General features: G+C 34.9%; 2 protein-coding genes across 5 annotated transcripts; both read left to right on the plus strand.

Annotated features, from left to right (window-relative positions):
* The first annotated feature begins 6,877 nt into the window (after positions 1-6,877).
* CSI1 (binding protein) lies at positions 6,878-18,602 on the plus strand. Of its 2 annotated transcripts, none has more exons than XM_012237935.4 (8): positions 6,878-7,038; positions 7,767-7,935; positions 8,672-8,745; positions 9,588-12,651; positions 12,895-15,439; positions 16,494-16,948; positions 17,846-17,962; positions 18,121-18,602. In XM_012237935.4, exons 2-8 carry the CDS (start codon positions 7,933-7,935, stop codon positions 18,259-18,261), a joined length of 6,399 nt encoding a protein of 2,132 aa, XP_012093325.1. In that variant the 5' UTR covers positions 6,878-7,038; positions 7,767-7,932; the 3' UTR covers positions 18,262-18,602. The 2 variants fall into 2 exon arrangements, with proteins under 2 accessions (XP_012093325.1, XP_020541307.1); XM_020685648.3 differs by having other exon boundaries at positions 7,037-7,176.
* A 529-nt stretch (positions 18,603-19,131) lies between these two features.
* On the plus strand, positions 19,132-26,023 carry LOC105650946 (Eukaryotic aspartyl protease family protein). Of its 3 annotated transcripts, XM_020676784.3 has the most exons (11): positions 19,588-19,728; positions 21,454-21,704; positions 22,112-22,250; positions 23,320-23,561; positions 23,727-23,954; positions 24,119-24,257; positions 24,340-24,410; positions 24,523-24,619; positions 25,027-25,087; positions 25,215-25,286; positions 25,447-26,023. In XM_020676784.3, the coding sequence occupies exons 2-11, from the start codon at positions 21,670-21,672 to the stop codon at positions 25,671-25,673; spliced, it is 1,311 nt and encodes a 436-aa protein (XP_020532443.1). In that variant the 5' UTR covers positions 19,588-19,728; positions 21,454-21,669; the 3' UTR covers positions 25,674-26,023. The 3 variants fall into 3 exon arrangements, with proteins under 3 accessions (XP_012093305.1, XP_012093314.1, XP_020532443.1); XM_012237915.4 differs by lacking the exon at positions 21,454-21,704 and having other exon boundaries at positions 19,132-19,728; XM_012237924.4 differs by lacking the exon at positions 21,454-21,704 and having other exon boundaries at positions 19,571-19,728; positions 23,286-23,561.
* The last annotated feature ends 389 nt before the right edge of the window (positions 26,024-26,412 follow it).

A 26,412-nucleotide genomic window follows, 5' to 3' on the forward strand; every position in this document is an offset into this window, starting at 1 on the left:
TTTTTCTGATTGGAATGAGTTTTTGGTACCAATCATAAACTGGTGAGAGATCAACTTCAATCACAAAGTTGTAATCAAATCATCATTTTTGGAAAAAAAAAATTTGAAGAAACGTATTTGTGGGATCCACTCTGTTCCTAACACAAATACAGATTAAACTCCACCTTTGATTGTCATGTGGCAACCAAATCAACATTTTAAATGCTGTTGTTCTGTCCCTATCATTCTCTCAAATACTTGCAGACTTTCTTCCTTCCTTCATTTAAATTGCTAGCCTCCTTTCTTTATCTTTGCTTTTACGCTATTGCGACTCTTTGTTACACAAATAATGCTCAGTTTATTTTCGGAAATTTTTAATTAAAAGACTAATACGATCCTTTTTTTATCTAAATAATAAAGTTATTAAGTAAAAATAAATAATGTGTTTAAGCTGAAAGAAAACCAGATTATTAGGTTTTCTTTTTATTTATTTTTCACACGAGTTGAATAACTAAAAAATGGATCAAATCGATTTTATAAATTTAAAATTTCTACTAAAATGGATCTAAAAAGTAAATTATTCTACATGTGAAAAAGTGTGGAGACAAATTAATCATTAGTCTTATAATTGTATATGCCATAAAATAAAATGGACGACATTCTACAGTTGTTCTCTGTTAATTTGAAGGAGAAAAAAAAACAGAGCAAAACCCTGAAGATCTGGATTTAATCATAATTGACATTAGGGTAGTTATGTCATTTCAGCTAATGTAATGTCAGTATGTCACAGTTTAGTTAGAAGAATAAAAATGATTGTTAAGTAATTATTAAAATTAAATAATTATCCTCATGAGGTGTATCTTTCTGGTCCATAATACTAATTGCCTGTAACAAAAATTAAATTAAAAAAAAAAAGTGTATTATTTTCTGCCAACTAAGAGAGAGAGATAATACTAATAGTGGTGGCATGTTGGGATTAGATCTTGCGTTTTCAAGTTTGGCTCGGCTTGTCTTTTTTGTTTATTTATTGTACATCATTTCTTATTATTTTCTCATTTTAAAATTAATAAACCAAAGCACTAACATTTCGGAACAAATAAGAATATTCTTTTAAAAACTATTTTTCAATATGATGTGAAATTAAACCATTTAATGTTTGCATTATTATAAAAAGAAAATTTAACGCTAATTTCACAGTCTCAGTTGGTTTCAGTTCAAAATAAGATGCTCCTATCTAATAGTCAATGAAAAGTAATTTAAAAAAAAAATAATTCTTTTTGAATATCGGGATTTGAACTTAGATTTATTATCAAATTGTATATACACTTACCATTAGTTTATGTCTTAATGTGAAAAAATATATAATTTTTATTTTATGAAAAATTCACAAAATGAGATAATAATTTCAATAAAAAAATATTTACATTGTCAAATGCTTTCTTTAATGAGACATAATTCATTTAGCAGTTTGGATTTAAATATAAAAAAAGTACACAAAAGAATAATATTTTATTAAGAATTCATAAAATGATAATCATTTTAGTAAAATTGTTTAAATAATCAAAATAATTTTTCAATCCGAAAACACAAATCATATGGTAATTTTAGTGTATAAATTCTTCAAGTTAAACAACATATGCTATAAACTCTCTTAATCACTTATAAATTATCAAGAATAATAAAGTGCTTCAAGATGAATAAAAAAACCTAAAAACTTTATTCAAAAAAAAAACCTAAATACTAATATACAAATATTTAAGTGAATGTTATTTAAAAAAAATATTAAAGTGAATATATGAATTATTATGTAAAAATGAATTTACTAATTAACACATAACACTAATCACATAAATGTCTATCCATGTATCCTCTCATACTGCGTGATAAAGGTCTCCTATTAAAATGTAGATTTCAGGGCAATACATTTTCCTAATACTTTGATATTTTCCTTAAGGCTCAACATTTATATCTTTACTTATGTAAAGAGCTTGAATTACATTCATATATGTTTATTTTGAGCTGAAAAATGTCATATGAGCCTGTTGATTAGATGTCATTATCGTGTCGAAGGAACTATTAAAAGAGTATCTAGAATGAAGTGTAGACACAGCATAATTATGCTAGAAATATTATTTTGAAAATATAATAGAAATTTTGTTCTATAATGATTTTAGAAATATATTTTGTTATAAGTATTACAAATCATCTAAATTATAAAATATTGATATTTAAAATATTAGAAATATTCACGTTTGATCCATAAAATAAATATTTATAAACTTTCTATTTATATCTTGCACTATTTGAATTAAAATTTATTTACATTTATATATAATAAGTATACCTTTAGATAAAAATAAAATAAAAGATCAAATACCAATGAGAGTTATGAAAAAAAATTAAAAACTAACGGTGGTTTGAGTGACTGAATGGGTTAAATCATCAGTTAAATCATAAACTTTACGAATTGTAACAATTCTACCCTAAAATAACCTTAACCCCTCAGGCACCCTATAAAAAATCAGCTGCTGCCTGTGCATTTAGGGTCTCCAATTCTTTTAATTTTTTGTTGAAGGCTGCCTCATAGCTGGAGTAAACTATAGCCCAGAATACTTGCTTGTAGCCTTCTCCTCTATGCTTTTTCTTCCAATTAACATGTATGTGGACAGTACAGTTTCTGTGCTCAACATTGGGTACAGGGTCACTAATTGCATTCTCCAATCCCTGCAAGTACACACTGAAAAGACAATTAAAAGATTAAACACTAGTTCATTATTAATTAATTAGCATAAAATATAGATATCACCTGATCACTAATAATGGTAAGTCCAACTCCACAAATGACACTAATGTCCTAGAATAGCAATTTTAGAGTCAACTATCCTCCTTTTCTCTTTCCACAACAGCCTAGGCAACCGGAAACATTTGATTATTTCTGTCTTTAGCTACGACACTCAATAGAACTCCCCCTAGCATTATTTTCAAAAAAACACCCATCCAAAAACAGACATGGTCTACAACCCTCCTTAAACCCATTAATCAAAGAAGAGAACCAATATATAACCTTTTAAACACATTTGGCCCCCTTGAACTGTTCTCACACTGGAGCACAGATGTACCTTCGGGATTAACTCTTCTTAACTTTGTAATGTAAGACCTCAATTTATCATAATGAGACTCCAAAGATACAATTAACCTTGCCACTGCCTTAACCCTTGCTCTATAACAAGTTTGCCTATTGACTGTCACATCATATTTATCATTCATGTCATGTACCATCTTATCTACACCATAATTTGGATATTTCCTGATTTGTCCTAAGAATTCTCTTGCTATAAAGTCTGAAGTGGCTTATCTATTAGTAAGTGATCTGAAGCATTTATGTTCTCATTTTATGGTTTTGATCACCCATGACTTGTCCCTTCCTCTGGTGCTAGCATACAATCTCCAAGGACAGTCCATTTGACATCTACAATCAACCTTGGTAATCTCACTTTTCCTCCATCTTACATTGAAACTATTGTGCAAAGCAAATTTTTTTCACTCCATACATTAGTTCATACTTTGAAGCAAAAATCATACCAGCAGTAAATTGAATATTCTTGTGGTCACATGCTGCATCATATACATTTTTTATCTTCTTCTTTCTCTCCTTGATATTCATATCTCCTTCAACACTACTATTTCTACTTGAATATTCTGCATTTGACTTAAAATAGACCTCAGGTTGTTTCCACACATCAATCCCTTCTACACCATCATGACCTTCTACAAGTTCAGCATTATGAATTTGCTTTGCAAGAAATGCATCATTCAATCCTAGCCCAACCCTATTATTCACTAATATATTTTTCATAACTTAAGGGGTTCTCCCTAGCTTGAATACATTCCTCATCATACATATCTTCTTCAGCTAACAAGGCCACATCACTGTCACATTCCTCATTTGTGTTTTCATATTCAATGTCAACATGAATACAATCATCTCCTACATGATTCTCATTGTGACCTGTGTCAGGCATATGAGGATTATCTCCATCACTAAGTTCATTTTGAGGGATCTCTAAATGCTCTATTTCATCATTAGTTGACGGCTCATCAAAAAGTAACCCTATCCTTTTCATGGCTTCCATAAACATATCAATGTATTAATATTGCTTAGTCGTCCACCATCAGTAACATCCCTCATTGTCATCATCAGATATGTGATTCTTATGTTCTCTTGTATTATTTTCTTCTACCCTCATGTCTGTCTCAGTGTATATCTTAAGCCAATTGAATTCCATCCCTCTACTTAACATTAACTTCACATCTTCATCTGTTCTTACAATTCCTAAAAATTTCAAATCTCCTCTTGGTACAAAGTAACCAAGTTTTTGTGCTTCACCATAACCATACCTCTCACATTCTTCATTATGTCTTCATATGCCATATCTATTCCTGTTTGAATTCCCCACTCCTCCATCATCGTTCCGCCAACATAGTTAATCCACTTCCCTTCTCTCATTACACCACCAACCCAACCTCAATGGAAAACCTATTCAAAGAGTAATATTTAGTATTATAACCTAACATTCATAATATTTCAATTCCGATATGGTAAGAAAATAAACTAAGAAACATTATATGATTATTTGTATATTCAAAAGTTCACAACAAATCAATAAAAATCATTTTAGTACAAAAAATCAATACAATTCTAGGAAGAAAAAAAAATCAGGGGTTCAAGAGTTCTTATCCATAGATTATATCAGCTAATGTAATATGTTATATAAGCTGATTACTAAGACATGGTAAACAGATTGAAGGATATTCTCCATTCTTTAATTAGCTCTACGCAGAGTAGTTTCGTTCATGACCGACAAATTGTGGATAACATTATTTTATTTCAGAAGACTATTCATTGTATAAGCCTTAATAAAGGTTTAAAGGGAGATATTGCCACTAAAATCGACTTAAAGAAGGCCTATGATCGGAAAAATTAGGACTTAATTTAGTGGCTTCTCAATGATATTGGTTTTTCTTCCACTTGGATTTCTAATATCATGAAATGCATCTAATCTTCTTCTATGTCCGTATTGTGAAACAATAAAAAATTTGAATCTTTCAAGTCGATGAGAGGGGCTCGATATGGTGATGCTATCTCCCCCTCACTTGTTTTATCCTATGTATTGAATGTGTTTCTCATATGATAAAAAGGCAATTTAGGAAGGATGATGGAAGTCGATTCCTTTGTCCCGTTGAAGCCCCTTTTCTCCCACCGTTTTGTATATGTTTAACCAATAAAATTAAAATATATTATATTCTTACCATATTTAATATATACCTTATACTGTATATATATTTTTTAATTTATCAAATATAATTTATTTTTTTAAAAAGAAAATTAATAATATCAGTCAGAATTAGATTACCATTATTTTTCAACAAATAAAATTAAAATTCTTAACGATATTTTTGTTAACTGTAGAAACATTTTAGGTAACTCTAATATTCATTTTCTCATTCATACTTTTCCATATATATTATAAATTATAGAAAAAAAAAACTAATTTTGTTGGTAAGTAAGGACTAAATTTGCTCTTTTAGATTCAAATGACTAAATAGTCAAATATTATCCATTTGCAAAATAAAATTTTTTGAAAGATAAGATTAAACACTTGTTTGGAAACAAATGAATTCAACAAAATTTTGTGAAATTCATTTAGAAATCCATATTTTTGTATTTGAAATGAAAATAGATGTAGATTGTAGTGTACTCCTTTTAGGTATGGCCTCTACGGAAATTTATTTTGTCAAACAATCAACGAATCAGATAACTCACATGTCGGTACGGGCTTCTGTTTTTATGACTGATTCGGTGGAATGGGGTGATGTCCATCCATTGCTAGTTGATGATGTTATTCAGTTTGATTTAAATATATAACCATTAGAATTTTCAAAAAAATATAAATATAGATTTCATTTATTAGAATTCAATTTTATGCAATTGAATATAACTATACTAAATTCTACAAAAATAGATGGAATTTTTAAATGAATTCCAAAAAACTAAAGTCATCCAACTTTTTATGACAAAAAAAATTACCCTTCTCTTCTACAAAGTCAACTTTTCAATTTTTGACTTATTTAATTAATTTATTTATTTATCAAACTTGATCAAAATTATTTACAAAATTTATTATTTTTAGAAAAATATTTTTCTATTATTATGTTTTTTATTTTAATATTTTTCATCTTTTATTTTAATAGTTTGAGTATTTTTCAAGTTAAATATCACTAAATTAAATGCAATAATTTTATTAGTATTATTTTTTATATATTTATTTTAATAAAAATATAAAAAATTATATAGTATAACATAAATATAATTGGTATTTACTATTTCAAGGATATTTTGGAAACAAAAGTAAACAAATTTTTAATTATGAATTTGTTTGATACATGATTACGTAGAATTCAATTAAATTACATATTTTAAATTAATCATACTAAATATGAAAATTCATTCACAGTAAAATTCATTTATAAATAAATTTCATATTTTAAATTTATTTGCTCCAAATAGAGAGTAAATAATTTAAAAGATCTAAACTTACAAGTAATTTTGTTAAAAAATGGGAAGTTTATAGAAATTTTGACCAAAATTCAGTAACTAAATCAGTAATTACTTTTATTTTATTTTATCTCTTGCTTGACCCAATTTTTTTTATAAAAAAATAAGCAGACAATTTTTTGAACGTTAAAATAGCCAAGTCAAAGCTGAGTAAGCTAAGCTGAGCCGCGAAACCTGGGCAGCTTGAAGCTGTCGGTGGTCCTCGTGCAAGCTAACTCATAGCAGAGCAAAGCTTGACTTCTTCTTCTCTCTATCAGTATCTATGAAAAACGTAATACTCATTTAAGAATCAAAAAGATAATAAAAATCAAAAAAGAAAAATAAAAAATCCTAAAGCTCTCTCTCTCTCAATTGCCTTTTATTATCTTCTTCTTCATCTTCCCTTACATTCTACGATATCTTTAGATGCGCCATTTTTTCTTTACATTTCTCTCTCCATACAGGTAACTAATAACCAAATTCCTCCCTCTCCCTCCCTCGGTTGTGCTTTGTGTGGTATAGTTGGCATTGATGAGGATTTGTCGTTTCTGGGAAAGTAGAGATGGCGATTAGTTTAGTTGTTGGATTTTTCTAAATATCTTGTTAGATTCCTTCCCTTCTCTTTCTTTATTTCATTTTGTTTATTTGGTAAGCTCATTTTCAATGAACAGTGACAGTGAAAGCTGTGCTTTAGATTTGTGGATTTGATCTGTTATTTGTTTCACTTAATTCTTTTGCAAGTTCTTGAATCTGTTGCCGGAAAATGTCGGTTCTCTCCTCTCCGATTTGATTTAGTATCACTCTCTGTTTGGTTGCTGAGGAAGCCGTGGAATTTCCTTCTTCTTTGTTTTATTTTTTTATTTTTAAAATATTTGTTGGAAAAGTAAACTCAAATTAGTATTTGATTCTCAAAAACCGGCGCTGTTTACTAAATGTAAGCTATATCAGAGTGATTGATCTGTGTTCTTCTAGTGGGACAGTGGAATTGAACTTGAACAACCCAGTGATGCGCTACTCTCTTTAATTGTGAAATGATAATTTAGATTCAGCTTTTGTGGATGGCATTATTTACAAAAGAGTTACACATTTTTTTTTATTCAATTTGAGTTGAATTACAGTGGTTAATAATCTGATCTGGAATTTTTATGTGTTCAATTTTTTTCAATTTTAGGATTTCCACTGTTTTTTGCAGGGGAAATTTGATGTTTTGACCCTGTATACAAGGTAGATCTGGAGAGGGGCACGGTTTTCGATTGATTTGTTTTCTTTGTTGGGAATCTTGAAGTGAAGTAAAGCTGGCGGCTACACTGGCTTGGAGGTTTGCTGCCAACAATGGCAGCAGCCTTGCTACTAATGACATGGTAATTGATTCTTCTTCTGCCCATTTCCTTTGAAGTAAGATAAATGATCCGCTTCTCTTGAAATGACCTGGCTCAATAGGGAAATCCGAATTCATTTCTACATCAAGAATTAAGTAGATTCATTGATTTTTTATGTGCCCATTGCTGAACATGAATGGAATAGGGTAGATCCCATTTTTGCTGATTAATATGTTTGGTAACGTTGGATACTGCTGATGTTATTTGTACAATCTTCAAATCTATGGTCCTTATGGTGGCCATTTTCTTTCTTTCTTCTTCTTCTTCTTCTTCTTCTTCTTCATCTTCTATTGATAGAGTTATCACTGAAAACACAATATGTGAATTATGAACATTGTGTTGCCTGTGCACTTCTCTATGACTATTTGTATTTCAGTTGATCTGTAGTGCTTTTGCAAGCTGTATTGATATTTCTACTACATGTTTACATTGTATTCTACTATTTTTGATGAGTTAACATCAATTGTTCTTCCATAGACCCTCTCTCTCTCTCTCTCTCTCTCTCTCTCTCTCTCACACACACACACACACACACACTCACACACACACACTCACACGTATCCAGATCTCAAGCATTTTCTAAGTTTTGTGGTTGAGAAAACTAGAGTGAAAATGAATTTTCCAGTTGCTTCTTGTAAATGATATCTATGTTCGTTTGACATTAAATGTATGATGCTTTGACTTACACAACTGACATTCTTTTCTTTCATGATTGCAGGAAAAAAATGTCGATGGAAAACTTCAAGATTCAGAGCCCCCAACTCCACATTCAGTTATGAAAATGGGTTTGAGGTAAGTTAAGATTTTGCTCATGCAATGTAGCAGCTTATCTAGGTGTGCTATAATGATTAAAATGGGCACTTGCTGTTCTTTTTATATCTGCATTTTAGGCCAGATTGATTAGCGGAAATAGGTGCCTTTCTTTAAGGAGGTCCTCCATGTCACCCCTCTCCTTTTCTTTTTTTCTCTTTTTTTAATTATTAAATGTATTGTAGTTCAAGGATTCAAGGCAATATGTTTCCAAAACATTTTTGCATAAGAGGGTTTTGAGATCGGCTGATTGCTTTTATCTTCCCTCGTTGTTGAATGCTTATTCTGTTTTGCCAATGTATATTGCAGACCATATGTTAAGCTTAAGAGCGTCTGGCTTTTCTATCTGAGTTCATTTTCACTGTTGATGAGTATGTCTATGATTAATATCACTCTATACTGGTTGATTATTAGCCCATACTCTGTTTTGAGCCCTGAAAATGTTGATATGGCTAATAAGACGCTTGCTAAATTCTAAATAATGATAAGTTCTTTGTTTTTATCTAGAAGTCTTAGTTTAAATTTTGTGCATGTTGAACTATTTGTGAATGCTCGACTCTAGAGTTGATGGACTATTGTACATTTTCTTGTTATACATGTAATTCTTTAAAGCTGAACCATTGAATTCTTTTTTGTGCAGTTATTAGCATTTGCACTTGTGTGTTTTCATTTGCTTTTTTAAACAAGAAGTGGTGTTAACTTTGCATTATTAGTGTATAATAGTTGTTTTCTAATTACAATATTGAATAGGAGAAGTTACTTGTATGGGATGATAGGAATGACAATTTTTGCTGAGTTCTCTTCTGCTTTTAAATCATGCACAGAGACCGTAGTAGTAGCATGGAGGATCCAGATGGGACATTAGCAAGTGTTGCACAATGCATTGAACAGTTGCGGCAGAGTTCCTCATCTGTACAAGAGAGAGAGTATTCCTTGAGGCAGTTGTTAGAACTTATTGAAACACGGGAAAATGCTTTCAGTGCTGTTGGATCTCACTCTCAAGCAGTTCCAGTGCTTGTTTCTCTTCTCCGATCAGGATCACTTGGAGTAAAGATACAGGCTGCTACTGTTTTAGGCTCTCTATGTAAGGAGAATGAGCTCAGGGTAAAAGTCTTGCTTGGAGGATGCATTCCACCATTACTTGGGCTTCTCAAGTCTAGCTCTACAGAGGGTCAAATTGCAGCAGCAGAGACAATATATGCTGTTTCTCAGGGTGGTGCTAGAGATCACGTTGGATCAAAGATTTTTTCAACTGAAGGAGTTGTGCCAGTGCTGTGGGAGCTACTTCGGAATGGGCTCAAGAGTGGCAACTTGGTTGATAATTTGTTGACTGGAGCACTAAAAAACCTCTCTAGCAGTACCGAGGGATTTTGGTCTGCAACAGTACAAGCTGGAGGAGTAGATATACTAGTGAAGTTGCTCAAAACGGGACAGTCTGGCACTCAAGCTAATGTCTGTTTTCTTCTTGCATGTATGATGATGGAGGATGAATCTATCTGTTCTAAAGTATTGGCAGCAGAGGCTACTAAGCAACTGCTTAAGCTATTGGGGCCTGGTAATGAAGCCCCTGTTAGAGCAGAAGCTGCTGGTGCTCTCAAGTCTCTATCTGCACAATGTAAAGAAGCAAGACGAGAGATAGCCAATTCTAATGGTATTCCTGCCTTGATAAATGCTACGATAGCTCCTTCAAAAGAATTTATGCAAGGCGAGTATGCTCAAGCATTACAGGAGAATGCCATGTGTGCTCTTGCAAATATTTCTGGTGGTCTATCGTACGTAATCTCAAGCCTTGGTCAAAGCCTTGATTCATGCTCTTCACCTGCCCAGACTGCTGACACTTTAGGGGCTTTAGCTTCAGCTCTGATGATTTATGACAGCAAAGCTGAATCAACAAGGGAATCAGATCCTGTGGTTATTGAGCAGACTTTGGTTAACCAGTTCAAGCCTCGCTTACCATTTCTTGTGCAGGAGCGTATCATTGAAGCATTAGCTAGCTTGTATGGGAATGCCATGCTTTCAATCAAACTCCCAAGTTCTGAAGCAAAACGATTGCTTGTTGGTTTGATCACAATGGCAACCAATGAAGTTCAGGATGAGCTTATAAGAGCTCTGCTCACACTTTGCAACAATGAGGGAAGCCTGTGGCGTGCACTCCAAGGCCGTGAAGGGGTTCAGCTATTAATATCTCTTCTTGGGCTTTCATCAGAACAACAGCAAGAATGTGCAGTTGCATTGCTTTGCCTCCTATCTAATGAAAATGATGAAAGCAAGTGGGCTATCACAGCAGCTGGTGGTATTCCCCCACTTGTTCAAATTCTAGAGACAGGATCAGCTAAAGCCAAGGAAGATTCTGCAACAATACTTAGGAACCTATGCAATCACAGTGAAGATATACGTGCTTGCGTTGAAAGCGCTGACGCTGTTCCTGCATTACTCTGGCTGCTTAAGAACGGGAGCCCCAATGGGAAAGAAATTGCAGCAAAGACTTTAAATCATTTAATCCATAAATCTGATACAGCAACCATTAGCCAGCTTACTGCACTTTTAACCAGTGATCTACCTGAATCAAAAATGTATGTTCTGGATGCTTTAAGAAGTATGCTTTCTGTTGTCCCCTTAAATGATATATTACGGGAAGGGAGTGCTGCAAATGATGCAATTGAGACAATGATTAAGATATTGAGCTCTACTAAAGAAGAGACGCAAGCCAAGTCTGCATCTGCTTTGGCTGGAATTTTTGAAGTCCGGAAGGACTTGCGTGAGAGTAGTATTGCTGTCAAAACTCTTTGGTCCATGATGAAATTGTTAAATGTTGAATCTGAAAGCATCTTAATAGAGTCATCTCATTGCCTTGCTGCCATATTTCTTTCAATTAAAGAGAACAAGGATGTGGCTGCTGTTGCTCGAGATGCATTGGCTCCCTTAGTTACGCTTGCTAACTCTTCCTCAGCTTTGGAAGTTGCAGAGCAGGCAACATGTGCTCTGGCAAATCTTATTTTGGATGGTGAAGCTTCAGAGAAAACGATTCCTGAAGAAATTATTCTGCCTGCAACTAGGGTTTTACGTGAGGGCACAGTTTCCGGGAAGACCCATGCAGCAGCAGCAATTTCTCGTCTGCTTCATTCTCGCAGAATTGATTACGCTGTAACTGATTGTGTTAATCGTGCTGGAACAGTCCTTGCATTAGTTTCATTTTTAGAATCTGCCAATGGTGGATCTCTTGCCATAGCAGAAGCACTAGATGCGCTTGCTGTTCTGTCGAGGTCAGAAGGGGACAGTGGGAGCATTAAGCCTGCATGGGCAGTTTTAGCGGAATTCCCCAAAAGTATAACCCCAATAGTTTCATCTATTGCAGATGCAACACCTTTGTTGCAGGATAAAGCTATTGAAATCTTGTCGCGACTTTGCAGGGATCAGCCTGTTGTTTTAGGAGATACAGTTGCTACCGCGTCTGGCTGTATATCATTACTTGCTAGAAGGGTGATCAACTCCAAAAACCCAAAGGTCAAAATTGGGGGAGCTGCGCTTCTTATTTGTGCTGCGAAAGTTAGTCACCAGAGGGTGGTGGAAGATCTTAATCAATCAAATTCATGCATCTATCTTATTCAATCACTTGTCGCTATGCTTAATTCTGCAGAGACCTCTAATTTGGGAACTCCAGGTGATGATAACAAGGAGATCATTAGTATCTGCCGGAATACTAAAGAAGAAGCTGGGAATGGTGACTCAAGTACTGGGACAGTACTGATTTATGGTTATAATTTGGCTATTTGGCTACTCTCTGTTCTTGCCTGTCATGATGAGAAAAGTAAAACTGTGATAATGGAGGCTGGAGCAGTTGAAGTCCTTACCGATAGAATCGCAAATTGTTTTTTGCAATATAGTCAGGTACCAGACTTACTTTTTTTTTCCCCTCTTTTTAAAATAATTTCACCTTCTTGTTATGTATCATTTTCCAGAGGGGAAATAATTGTGGGCGAATCTTTCTATATCTAGATCTTCAACATTCTCAGATCTGCACACATAATGGGCTAATATTATTACATGGTCTAACATTATTTAGATGTTCACTAAAATGTAGTCAACATGTATCTTCATTAACCTTTGAATGCTTCTCTATGGTTTATGCAGAGTGATTTAAGTGAAGATAGCAGCATATGGATTTGTGCTTTATTGCTAGCAATTCTGTTTCAAGATAGAGATATAATTAGGGCAAATGCAACCATGAAATCTATACCAGCGCTTGCGAACTTGTTGAAGTCAGAGGAGTCTGCAAACAGATATTTTGCTGCTCAAGCAATTGCAAGTCTAGTTTGTAATGGTAGCAGGGGAACTCTTCTCTCTGTTGCCAATTCTGGGGCAGCAGGTGGGCTTATCTCTTTACTTGGCTGTGCTGATGCTGATATAGCTGACCTTCTGGAATTATCAGAAGAATTTGCTTTGGTGCGTTATCCAGACCAAGTTGCTCTTGAGAGATTGTTCAGAGTTGAAGACATAAGGGTTGGAGCTACTTCTCGAAAAGCTATACCTGCTCTTGTTGATCTACTCAAACCAATTCCAGATCGTCCTGGGGCACCTTTTCTAGCATTAGGACTTCTGACTCAGCTTGCAAAAGACTGTCCATCCAATAAGATTGTAATGGTAGAATCAGGGGCTTTGGAAGCCCTGACTAAGTATCTTTCACTTGGTCCGCAAGATGCAACCGAAGAAGCTGCAACGGATCTGTTGGGTATCCTATTTGGCAGTGCCGAAATTCGGAGACATGAATCTGCATTTGGTGCTGTAAGTCAACTTGTAGCAGTTTTACGTTTGGGGGGAAGAGGTGCAAGGTATAGTGCTGCTAAGGCATTGGAAAGTCTATTTTCTGCTGACCATATCAGGAATGCAGACACTGCAAGACAAGCTGTCCAACCTCTAGTGGAGATACTTAATACTGGAGTAGAGAAAGAACAGCATGCTGCTATTGCTGCATTGGTTAGGTTATTAAGTGAAAACCCATCACGAGCACTTGCAGTTGCAGATGTTGAGATGAATGCAGTTGATGTTCTTTGCAGGATCCTATCCTCAACTTGTTCGATGGAGCTGAAAGGGGATGCTGCAGAGTTATGTGGTGTTCTCTTTGGAAATACACGAATCAGGTCCACTATGGCTGCGGCACGCTGTGTTGAGCCCCTGGTTTCTCTCCTTGTTACTGAGTTCAGTCCTGCTCAGCATTCTGTTGTCCGTGCTCTGGACAAACTTGTTGATGATGAGCAATTGGCAGAACTGGTTGCTGCGCATGGTGCTGTTATTCCTCTTGTTGGCCTTCTCTATGGTAGGAATTACATGCTTCATGAGGCTATTTCCAGGGCCCTAGTGAAGCTGGGGAAGGACAGGCCTGCTTGTAAAATGGAAATGGTAAAAGCTGGAGTAATTGAAAGCATACTTGATATTCTCCATGAAGCACCAGATTTTCTCTGTGCTTCATTTGCAGAGTTGCTTAGAATTTTGACTAACAATGCTAGCATTGCCAAGGGACCATCTGCTGCAAAAGTTGTTGAGCCCCTGTTCCTGCTGCTAAGAAGACCAGAATTTGGACCTGATGGACAACATAGTGCGTTACAGGTTCTAGTTAACATTCTGGAGCATCCGCAATGTCGGGCTGACTATAGTCTCACCTCTCACCAAGCTATTGAACCTCTTATCCCTTTGCTAGATTCTCCAGCCCCAGCAGTCCAGCAGTTGGCAGCTGAGCTTCTGTCACATCTTCTCCTGGAAGAACATCTTCAGAAGGATCCATTGACACAGCAAGTAATTGGTCCCTTGATACGAGTTCTTGGTTCCGGCATACACATCTTACAGCAGAGAGCTGTTAAGGCCCTTGTTAGCATTTCACTAACATGGCCAAACGAAATAGCAAAAGAAGGAGGTGTGAATGAGCTATCCAAAGTGATATTGCAGGCTGATCCTTCTCTTCCTCATGTGTTGTGGGAATCTGCTGCTTCTGCATTAGCTAGCATTCTGCAATTTAGTTCTGAATTTTATTTGGAAGTGCCTGTTGCTGTGTTGGTAAGGTTGCTCCGATCTGGCTCAGAAAGCACAGTGGTTGGTGCACTGAATGCCCTTTTGGTGTTAGAAAGTGATGATGGAACTAGTGCTGAAGCAATGGCTGAAAGTGGTGCTATAGAAGCTCTTTTGGAACTTCTCAGAGGTCATCAGTGTGAGGAAACAGCTGCAAGGCTATTGGAAGTATTACTCAACAATGTGAAAATCAGAGAATCAAAAGCTACTAAATCTGCAATTTTGCCCTTATCCCAGTACCTCTTGGATCCACAAACTCAAACACAGCAGGCAAGGCTACTGGCAACTTTGGCTCTTGGAGATTTATTCCAAAATGAGGGCTTGGCTCGAAGCACTGATGCAGTTTCAGCTTGTCGTGCTCTGGTAAATGTGCTTGAAGAGCAGCCTACAGAAGAAATGAAAGTTGTGGCTATATGTGCTTTGCAGAACCTTGTTATGTACAGCAGGTCTAACAAAAGAGCAGTTGCAGAGGCTGGTGGTGTTCAGGTTGTATTGGATCTGATTGGTTCAAGTGATCCAGATACGTCTGTCCAGGCTGCAATGTTTGTTAAACTTCTCTTCTCCAATCACACCATTCAAGAGTATGCTTCCAGTGAAACAGTTAGAGCTATAACTGGTAAGTTCTCTGTATTTGTATGCATAATTTGCCAAGGTTTTGAAAAATTTCTCAATGAAATTGAAAAATTCTAGTTCTTAAAATTTCTATCCAAGCTGCACTTTACCCCAGTTTTTAGAACAGTTTGTGAAATAAACACACGTGTTTCATACATTTGTCATATAGTTACACCATACATGGTCAGCTGGTCAAGTAAAATAGTTAATATGTGCTCATATCAAATAATACAATTCCTTAATATACTACTTGATACATGTCCAGCTGCTGACATAAATGACACGGTACAGATGTAACCATTTTTCTTTGAACTTAAGTTAAAAGGTCAAGTGTAATCAGTTTTGTGTGATTTGGTTTTGACGGTTTGAATCGAGTAATGTAAATTTCAACTGTGGATGCGTCATACTGTGGATACATTTCAATTCTTGTTGTTTTAGTGTCAGTTCTTAAACTTTTACTCTGTAATGAGGAAGCTGTTTTATGATTTTTTTTTTTTAATCTAAATTCAGATTTTACTTTATGAAAATAAAAGAAATATTAAGAAATTAGGAGAATTTATATAGAAATCAGTGGTGTGGTTGGGTAATTTATTTAATTAAGTTGCTTATAAGTTCAGATTACAGAAATTCCCAAAATTTAAAGCTGGTGAATCACCCTAAAAAACTATTGCTGTAAGACCAGGTACTTTGAACTAGAGGAGTTGAATTGCAGCTTGTGTGTTATTGAAATATTTCCTTTAGCAAGCAACATTTCCTTTTCATTTGCAAGCAGATGTGTTCTTGTTCTTTTATTTTTGAATAGAGCTATATTCTCTGCATAGCATTGGTAATTTAATCTAAGGTATGTTGTTGAAGTAATTGAAAGATGTAGGAAACAGTGGAAGAGTATTGCTGGGCTGCTTAGGTTAATTGGTGCTCAGAAATTACTTCACCTTTTCAGTTTTGGTTAGGAGAACAATGCTTTAGCATCAATTGTTTCTTGGATGAATTTTCAGTTCAAGGATATTGTTTCTTCCCTTTTTTCAACTGTTGAGAAACTTACTGTTTTGGTATTGCAGCTGCTATTGAAAAAGACTTATGGGCCACTGGAACTGTGAATGAGGAGTATCTCAAAGCTTTAAATGCTCTCTTCAGCAACTTCCCACGCCTGAGAGCTACTGAGCCAGCAACACTCAGTATACCTCATTTGGTTACATCCCTCAAGACAGGCTCAGAAGCAACTCAAGAAGCTGCCTTGGATGCACTTGTCCTTCTCAGGCAAGCTTGGTCAGCATGTCCAGCTGAAGTTTCAAGAGCTCAATCTATTGCTGCTGCAGATGCTATCCCCTTGTTGCAATACTTGATTCAGTCTGGCCCACCTCGATTTCAGGAGAAAGCAGAATTCCTGCTTCAGTGTTTGCCCGGGACATTGGTGGTAATTATCAAACGGGGAAACAACATGAAGCAGTCAGTAGGAAATCCAAGTGTTTATTGCAAACTTACACTCGGCAACACTCCACCAAGACAAACAAAGGTAAGGTGTTTTTTTTTTTTTAAGAATAAGAGTTTTGATTTCATTATTTATATAGTTTAGAAAAGTTAAAACTTCATTACTGAAAGCCAAACATAACAAATTCAAGCCTTTTCGTCAATCAGTCAATTCATTAAGCTAGAGAGCTGATGATAGCTTGGTTTTACCAGACTGCAAAATGTATTCACTTGGGAACTTGTTCAACTGTGCCTCTGGTAGTATATACTTCAAAAATGCAACCTAAACTTCTCTTCCCTTTTCTTTCAGTGTAAAGAAGTTTTGCGTGCTGCTATTTATGATTTTCACTCACAACAAAAATTTAAATCTAATTCCACTTTAGTTGCATGCCTATCAAAATGGTTCGAAGAAAATTTAGCTTCAACTGATAATGGATATAGTGGGCATATCATGCTTGTATTTTATTTTCCTGACTTGGGACTGCCTAGGAAAACGCCATTCAATGGAACATATATAGTAGGCAGGTAATTAGCATATAGACCCTGTTGTAGAAGAATTATTGGAGATCTTTATAGTTACCCAACAAGGATTGGTTGTCATTTAAACCACACATTATTCACCATACCTGTTACCGACCAACTCCTTTTTGTGACAGTTGAGAAGGTGGACTTCTAATCCATAGCTCAATGGCAAGCTTTAAGTTTTCAGCATCTTTTAAATGAATACACATGTCATCCATGAATAAATTATTTCTATGTAGTTTTCTATTGAGCCATTTTAAGTCTCATTTTACATCTAATTTGGATAAAAAAAAATGCCAACATCTTTTTATGGTAAAACTCCATAAAGTTACCTTGTTTTTTTGTTCCAACCTTGCATTATTATGCTTCATTCTAGAATTTGCCATTTTTGCTTCTCACTAATGAATTAATACTTGGTCAGGTGGTATCAACTGGACCCAATCCAGACTGGGACGAGAGCTTTGCATGGTCCTTTGAGAGTCCTCCAAAAGGCCAAAAGCTTCACATCTCATGTAAAAACAAGAGCAAAATGGGGAAGGTACCCAATTTTCTTTTCTTTTCTTTTTCTTTTCTTTTCTTTTTTTTTTTTTAATTTTTTAGAAAGAGGAAAGAAGAAAATAGAAATATGTTCTTTAACTTGCACTTTGCGATGTTCATTATTGCTGCTTGACATTATCTCTTTTGATTTGACAACAGAGTTCTTTCGGAAAAGTAACAATCCAGATTGATCGGGTTGTAATGCTGGGAGCAGTTGCTGGAGAATATACTCTGTTGCCAGAAAGCAAAAGTGGACCTTCAAGGAATTTGGAAATAGAATTCCAGTGGTCTAACAAGTAACAACCGTCATTGAAGTATAACAATTATTGAAATTTTAGAGAGAAAATGATATGTTCCAGTATAGATTTTATTTTCAAAATTTTCCATTTCACAATTCATGAGTTATTTAATCATTTTGGTGTAAATAGTTTGCAAAAGATTTTGATTTTTGTAGGTGCTTGCCTTAAGTCATAAAAGTTGTAATTTGTTCAATGTATTCTTTTGTAAGTTGATGTTATAATTTCTGGAACCAAATGGACAGACAGTTCAATCCCTTATTTGTACTTTCTGTGACAAAAATCGTGTGCTTTGTTATAATCCGAGAGAAAAGAAAACTAATGGTACTGGTTCTGATTTAAACATATTTAGCTCAACTTTCTTTGGATAGGTATAACTTCTGTCTTTGGATCTGATGTCGCAAAACAATTATTTAACAATTATTTTTGAATTGTTTGATCGAATCCATCGATTCAGTTCAATTTTCAAACTTATCTCAGTGGTTCAATTTTAACCAAAAAAAAAAAAAGAAAAAGCTAATTTCGGTTTTTAGTTTTTGCGTTCGGCTCGCTCCGAACCTTGTTTACACAGAACTAATGAGATTAATCATATATTAAAAAAAAGTGGAAATATTCGCAAAAAATATTACATTACTAGTTCATCAAATGAATTAATTTCACTTGAGAGCATAATTTAGAAATAAAAATATATCGTTATAAATATAAAAGACTTGTTACACTTCTTAGCAGAATATTTTGTCTGACTGAATTAAATATAGAAATCATTATTTATTCCAAAATTAAAAATTTTATCCAGTATATTTAGCTTTAAAGGGTTAAGTTGTAATTACCATTTTTGGAGGGTGGGCCTGTGAATAGATGTAGAGTGCTCTGTCGAATGATTTTGCTACAAGACAGTGTGAAGTGAAATTGCAAATTATAAACACTTACCAACCACTTGCCGCACTTCTTTGCCGACCCGCAAAAACCCAGACCGGCTCATCTCTCTTACAATCAGAACTACATAGATTTTCTATACAAGCCTCAAAAACCCTATATCTCGATTTCAGTACAACAATACCCTACATTTGGCTATTTTATGCTTTGATTTTGTTGCTGTTCGTTACGCTGCAAATACCACCACAGCCACCGCCCTTGCTCGGTCCACATTTCGAGTCGCAATGGCGGCTCGATCTCGATCTCATTCTCTGCTTATCTTAGTAATGATGGCAAGTGTTCTCGTGGAGGAGACCGTTGAAATTTCATTCTCTTCGAAGCTGATTCACCGATTCTCTGAAGAAGTGAAGTTGCTTAGGGTTTCGAAGAACGAGAAGGTGAGCGAGGTTTGGCCGGAGAAGAAGAGCTTGCAGTATTACCAGAAACTCATGAACAGTGACGTCCAGAGGCAGAAGATGAAGCTTGGACCTCAGTATCATTTTCTCTTCCCTTCTGAAGGAAGCAAAACGATGTCGCTTGGAAATGACTTTGGATGGTACAACTTTAGTCTTTAAATATTCATTTTAGATAATTTCGTAAGGTCTTTTGCGTTTTTGTTTCCTTCAGTTCTGTATATAGTCATACTTTTGGACTGTGTATTGACGCCTAAAATTAACTAATTTGGTGATTAATTGCTTTCTTTTGAATTGAAATAAGATTCACATTCAGTCACAGTAGAGTACTAAAGTTGGCTTGCTGTTTCTTCCTTTCTTGTATTTTTCTCTTAATTTAATTTCTGATTTTGACTTTGGTGTATTGTCACACGTTTTGGTTGCTGATTGATCTCTTTGTCTTTTACAATCTTCTTTTTAAAAATATTCCTTTTGACTCTAAATTTTACGACTATTATTTGGTCAAACCATTATTTATCAACTAAAAATATTTGCAAGTTTTACTTAAGGAAAGCACATGAAACATTAGAAAATGACCAACTTTTCGATGTTGTAATTTATTGGGTTCTTCCAACAACAAACTACTATTTAGGTTAATTTACTAAAAATATCTAATGCAGTGGGAATTGGATTTCAGGATTTATGACCAGAAAAGGCCGAATGTTTCTAAATCACTAGTGAAAACATATTTCTGTGGTACCATACTATATGGGATTTTGATAAGTGATATTATGGAGCACCAGAATATGGAAATTTCTCAATTGTCCTTACCCATAGAATATTTCTCTAATTTTATTGTGCAATTGAAATTCTAAATCCATAGCGAACATAGCAAGGTGCAGTGTAGCTTGCATCTGAATTTGCTGGCTTTTTTTTACTCGTTAACTAATGGTTTTCATCATCTATTTTTTGTGCGGTTAGTGCTTGATCGTATTCTTATTCTAAGAAGTAATTGATTTTTGAAAAAGATAAAAGAGGATAACGAGGGTTGTAGCTACGATTATCCAAGCTAAGTTATGCTGGGTGTTATGGTGTTAGTTTGGTTTAGCTTCAACAAGCTGGAGACCAGAATAGAAGTTTAACGATTTTTAAACAATTTAAATTTATTACAATTTTATATTAAACAATAATTTAAATTCAAACAGACACAACTACAAGTGGTTTCCCACAGGCCACATGGCCTTAGAATTTCAAATGAAAAAGAGGTGGTATCTTCCTCCTTGTGTTACATGGTGTCAATCTGCAGCAATAACACCTTTGTTCTTTCCTCCTTTCTTTTCTTGCTCATATAACTTTATTCCAAAGCAAATAGCGTCTACGTTAGTGATTAGAGATAGCACAAGAACTCTTGAAGTCAAAGTTTTGTTAAATCTATTACTAGGACCAAACTTTGATAGTGTAAAGTTGGTTACTGATCAACTACTGTCAATTTCTCAAAGCTTATCCGAAAAAATTTAGGCAAGTCTAAAGTAAAATTGTTTACAAACATGATTGAGTTGAGTTCCCATGTATTCCCGTTGAGTTTTTTATTTGAAATTTTCAAACTAATTCACTTCTCAAGCAAATATGAACGAGTTCTTATTTTGTTCGCTTGCAAGATATTTACTGGGCGCACTGGTTTACTCAAACTTCCCAAGATATGCAGCCTACTCGCTTATTCAAATGCTCACATTTCAGATATATTTATTTTGTTGAATTGTTCCAAGATGCCTTTGATCATAAAAGAATTGTCAATAATGATTTTCACTATGTTTACTATGTTTTTATATTATTTTTTCTTAGATTTTTTAAAATCATATGTAAGGTAATATTTATCTATCTTGCGGCAGGGCGTATGGGTGCTACTGCTGCCGTATTCACTTTAATTTGTAGCCACTTTCTGATTGTCGATGAGTTCTGTACACAGAATACACTACCCAAGAAACAACCAAATCTTTTGACATAGAAAATGCTTCCTTCCAGTTTGAACACATGGGGGATAGTTTTAGATAATGGAGTCCCTAATTGGAATGCCTAAGAGCTAGCCATATCAACAGGTCATCAGAATGTTCATGTTGCCACTGGCTAATGACTTAACTAGGTAATGAAATAATGGCTCCATTAACTTAACATGAATAAGATTTTTTTTTCCTATGTGGAAATGTTATTTGTTGACTAGATGAAAAAATGATTTAATAACTTAAGTTTAGTTTTCTTGCCATTATTACAAGAGAAAAAGGATGCAACCCACATCAAAAGTGAGCAGAAGGACTAGAGGTTTGATTTGACCTAAAGTTCCTGGAAGCATGGACTTAAAAACTAATGAACTTCTACATTCAGCTTTATTTATTAATTTTTCTCTACTTTAGTAATTTGGATTATTTGACCTTAGAATGAAAGCATTCTCGTGATTTTGTGAATTTAATTAATAAATTTCCAATCTATTATCATCATATAATGTCTGTTTGTTCTCTTAGCCTTTGATTTCTCCATTTTTCCAATTTTCAGGTTGCACTACACTTGGATTGATATGGGGACACCTCATGTTTCATTTCTTGTTGCACTGGATGCTGGGAGTGATCTACTTTGGGTGCCTTGTGATTGCATGCAATGTGCCCCCTTATCTGCAAGCTACTACAACAGTCTGGTAGGTCAGCCTTTTCCATATGATAATATGTTGTTTCTCATAGCAGTGCTTTGTCTCTATTATTTGTTGACTGTAAGCTTATCATGGTGCAAATAGTTGTGCTTTTGTGATTATATCTTAGATCATAATCTCGTCATGGACAAGCCTTCATCTCTTCCAGGTTGTCCATGGAGTCACTCAATTCTCAAAAAGGACTCCCCCTTCATTTCTGTCCATGTCCTTCAATTACTTTTATTATCATGTTTAATGAAGAGAGAGGGGGGGGGGGGGGGTGTGGGGGGAAGAGATTAGTGGGATTGACTATAGAAGCTCCTTAGTAGAGTCAATGAGGCTGGATAATGGTGCCTGGATGTTTTGCTGCTTTCATCAGAGCATCGTGGTGGATTGCCACTAGGAAAGTGATGTAGTGGCAATTCATTTTACAATTGAGGATGGGCAAGGTATGTCTTGAAGCCATTGGTGTTTAGATGATATATGAATGGTAAAGGAGAACTTTAGCAGCTGAACATGTAATTTATCTTTTATAAACTAAGGTTGATGGTGCTATACTGATATGCGTGCTTTTTAACTTCAGTGGCTTACCATGATTAGGCAGTGACTTTCAGCCTTCTAGTAGCTTGGTTACCATAATTAACTAAATACCACCCAAAAGTCACTTCAAAGAACAAGCTCTCAAAAGTTTGGAAAACATGTGCTTTAAGACTGCTTGTATTCTGATGTTTAATTGTTTGTGCAACACCTTGAGAAAGCTGCCATCATTCATAGCCATAGTTTAGAAGTGTCTTTCGCAGCAAATGGCTTCCTGATAATTATCTTTTCATCTGTCCAAGACTGTTACTGTGACTGACTGATCTTTGCTAAAGTTTCATCTTTGTATCATTGTGGCAAAACCTTTTTAACCATATGTGTAGTGCAAATATAGATTAGTTTATTGTGAGGTCTAATGTACAATGCCTGAATTTATCCAGATGATGTTGCTTTTTCTGCTAAATATGGAAACAGGTTTAGCACTTATTTCCAATAATTGATTGGCAGGTGCTCCCTCATATTTGGGGCATCTATTATGCAGGACAGAGATCTGAATGAATATAGTCCATCTCGTTCTAGTACCAGCAAGCATCTATCTTGCAGCCATAGGCTATGTGAATTGGGTCCAAACTGCAAAAGCCCGAAGCAGCAATGCCCTTATGCTATTGATTATTACACAGAAAACACATCAAGTTCTGGATTGCTGGTTGAGGACATATTACATTTTGCATCAGATGGTGATGATGCTTTAAATACTTCTGTTCAGGCTCCAGTGGTCATAGGGTGTGTTCTATTCATCATTCCATGTTTGATTTCTTTAACTTATATTTGCTAGGCACCTATCTTTACTAAGCTTATTAATCTTCAATTATTAGTTAATTTTGTTTTCTTTCTTTCTCATTTGTTCATTTACCTAATTATTTTATTGTTTTATTTTCTTAAACATAGGTGTGGCATGAAACAAAGTGGTGGTTACTTGGATGGAGTTGCACCTGACGGTCTGATGGGTTTAGGAGTGGCCGAAATTTCCGTTCCAAGTATTCTCGCCAAAGCTGGATTGATCCGAAACTCTTTTTCAATGTGCTTTGATGAGGATGATTCTGGGAGAATATTTTTTGGTGATCAGGGCCCAAGTACCCAGCAATCTACTCCTTTTCTGACTTTAAATGGGAATTAGTATGTGCATCTGTATATGGTTTGCATATATTTTTCTGCTTATTTTTGCTTCTGCATCTCCTACCCAAACCTCCTCCTGTTTTTCTTTTTCTTTTTTTTTTTCTTTTTCTCAATGGATGTTAAATCCCCGATGTTTAAAATTGTAAACTTGTGATTTTATCCAGTACAACATATATTGTTGGAGTGGATGCTTTTTGCGTTGGCAGTTCTTGTCTTAAGCAGACAAGCTTCAGAGCACTAGTTGATACTGGCACATCATTCACATTTCTTCCTGTTGATATTTATGAAAGAATTACTAAGGAGGTAGTTATCTAACATTCAAATCCATCATATGAAGTAACTAACAAACTTCCTAATATGATTCCTGTTTTGCTGTGCTTAATAGTTTGACCGACAAGTGAATGCTACGATCTCTAGTTTTGAAGGTTATCCTTGGAAGTATTGCTATAAATCCAGGTGAATTTGCATGAGATATAGCTTTAATACCTTTTACATTTGTGTGTGATTCCATACATTTGCAAGCATGCATGAGATCTGTTGCTAATACTTGAATGGGTTTTCTAAACAGCTCAAACATGCCCAAGGTTCCATCTCTGCAGCTCACTTTCCCACTAAACAACAGCTTTGTGATCCATAATCCTGTTTTTATGATTTATGACATGCAGGTTTGTTCAAACTTTGGATGAGCCAAATGCAAAGTAGTGGCATTAGGAAAACTCTGGGCAATTTTGGAAGTAGTTTTTAAAAAATATATATATGAGATAATCGAGTAACGATATTATTGCATCACTAATTTGAGCTATCCTTATAATGAGATTAGAATGACTTGGTGGTTTTCATTTATGTTATGATATGGGTCTTTGTTTGCTCCCATGCCATGGTGCAGAGGGCTCAGCAGACTAGATTGTATATTTTGTGTTAGTTTGGGCGTTGATGAACATTTGCTTTCGATGCTGATTAATATTAGACATCATATATATTTTCTAAAGTTTTTGTAATCTGCTTTTATTATGTTTGCATTGTTCAGTCTCCAAACCATTGAAATGTAAATGTGGTGAATTTGGTGGTTTAGGGAATTAGTGGATTTTGTTTAGCTGTTCAGCCAACTGATGAAGATATTGGAACCCTTGGACGTAAGTGTGCCACTGCCATGCTTTCTGTAGGAAAAGTTAATTTCATTAGTTCTTCTGTGATCTCTCTGTCTCTCTTTCTCGCCTTTATAATTCTTCTTAATGTTTAAAAATGAAAAATATTGTGCAGAGAATTTCATGATGGGATATCGAGTGGTATTTGATAGGGAAAATTTGAAGTTGGGCTGGTCACGCTCTAGTTGTGAGTTTTCTGGCCTTTGCTATGTTTCTACTAATGCTCTTGTTGCACATGAAATTAACTAGTCCAATTTATTTGGGCAGATCCAACAGTTCTGTCATAATCATAGACTAAAAAGCTCAGTTTCTTTGACTTTACCAATTCGTGGCTTCTGCATATGCAGGTGAATTTCGAGATGATGGTAAGAGGATGCCTCTTACACCTCTCAACCCATTACCGACGAATGAGCAGCAGAGTGCTCCAGGAGGACATGCAGTTTCACCTGCCGTTGCCGGAAGAGCTCCATCTAAACCATCAGCTGCCTCGACCCAGCTAATATCATCCCGGTTTTGTTTGTTGAAGTTGTTAATGATGATGCTTCTGCTGCACACGCTCATTCACGTTTTGTGAGTAAATTCTGGCTGTCTTCCACGAGTAAGTTCTATTCTTTATAGAGTCCTCTACACGTAAATTAAGTTTGTCCTCTCCATTTTTTTTTTTTTTTTTTGTCATAATATATATATATATATATATATATATATATATATGTATACAAAGTATTTGTAGACCTGCATCCAATGCCGTCAGTTTTTTCCCCTGTCCACTGGCAGTTGGTTGATTGGGACTTGTTGTAGGGCAATACTGTATTCCTGTCAGTTAATATTATTTTCTGGATTATGTATCAATCGATGCTTTTCAGAGCTTTACTTGAAATTGTTATTCATTGTTGATTATATGATTCAGAAATTTTACATTTTCTACTGTTTTGAGTTACGAATTTTTAGTTACATTGTCATTTTAGTTTAGTAATTCTACTATTTTTCACTAAATTTGCCGTTCGCACTGAGATCACAATCAGTTTATTTGTTTTGAGAAGCATAAGATAACAAATATACACTTGCAGATCTTCCTTACAGAAGTTATAGGAATGCCCATACCATATGCTATGAATCATGAATGAAATTATTTCTGTTTTGTTTTTTTTTTTTTTTTCCTAATGATATTCATATCTAGGTCGTATGATAAATATCTCTGACTACATATAGAATTTGAATTTCTGGGATGTTGATAAGTTAATAATTAATGTAGGATTGAATTGATGGATCCATCAAACTATTTGTTTTTGCGTTTTAGAATTTTGATTTTGAAA

This window comes from Jatropha curcas, chromosome 3, assembly GCF_041381405.1.
Source record: "Jatropha curcas cultivar XTBG-Jc1 chromosome 3, XTBG_Jcur_1.0, whole genome shotgun sequence".
Lineage (NCBI taxonomy): Eukaryota > Viridiplantae > Streptophyta > Magnoliopsida > Malpighiales > Euphorbiaceae > Jatropha > Jatropha curcas.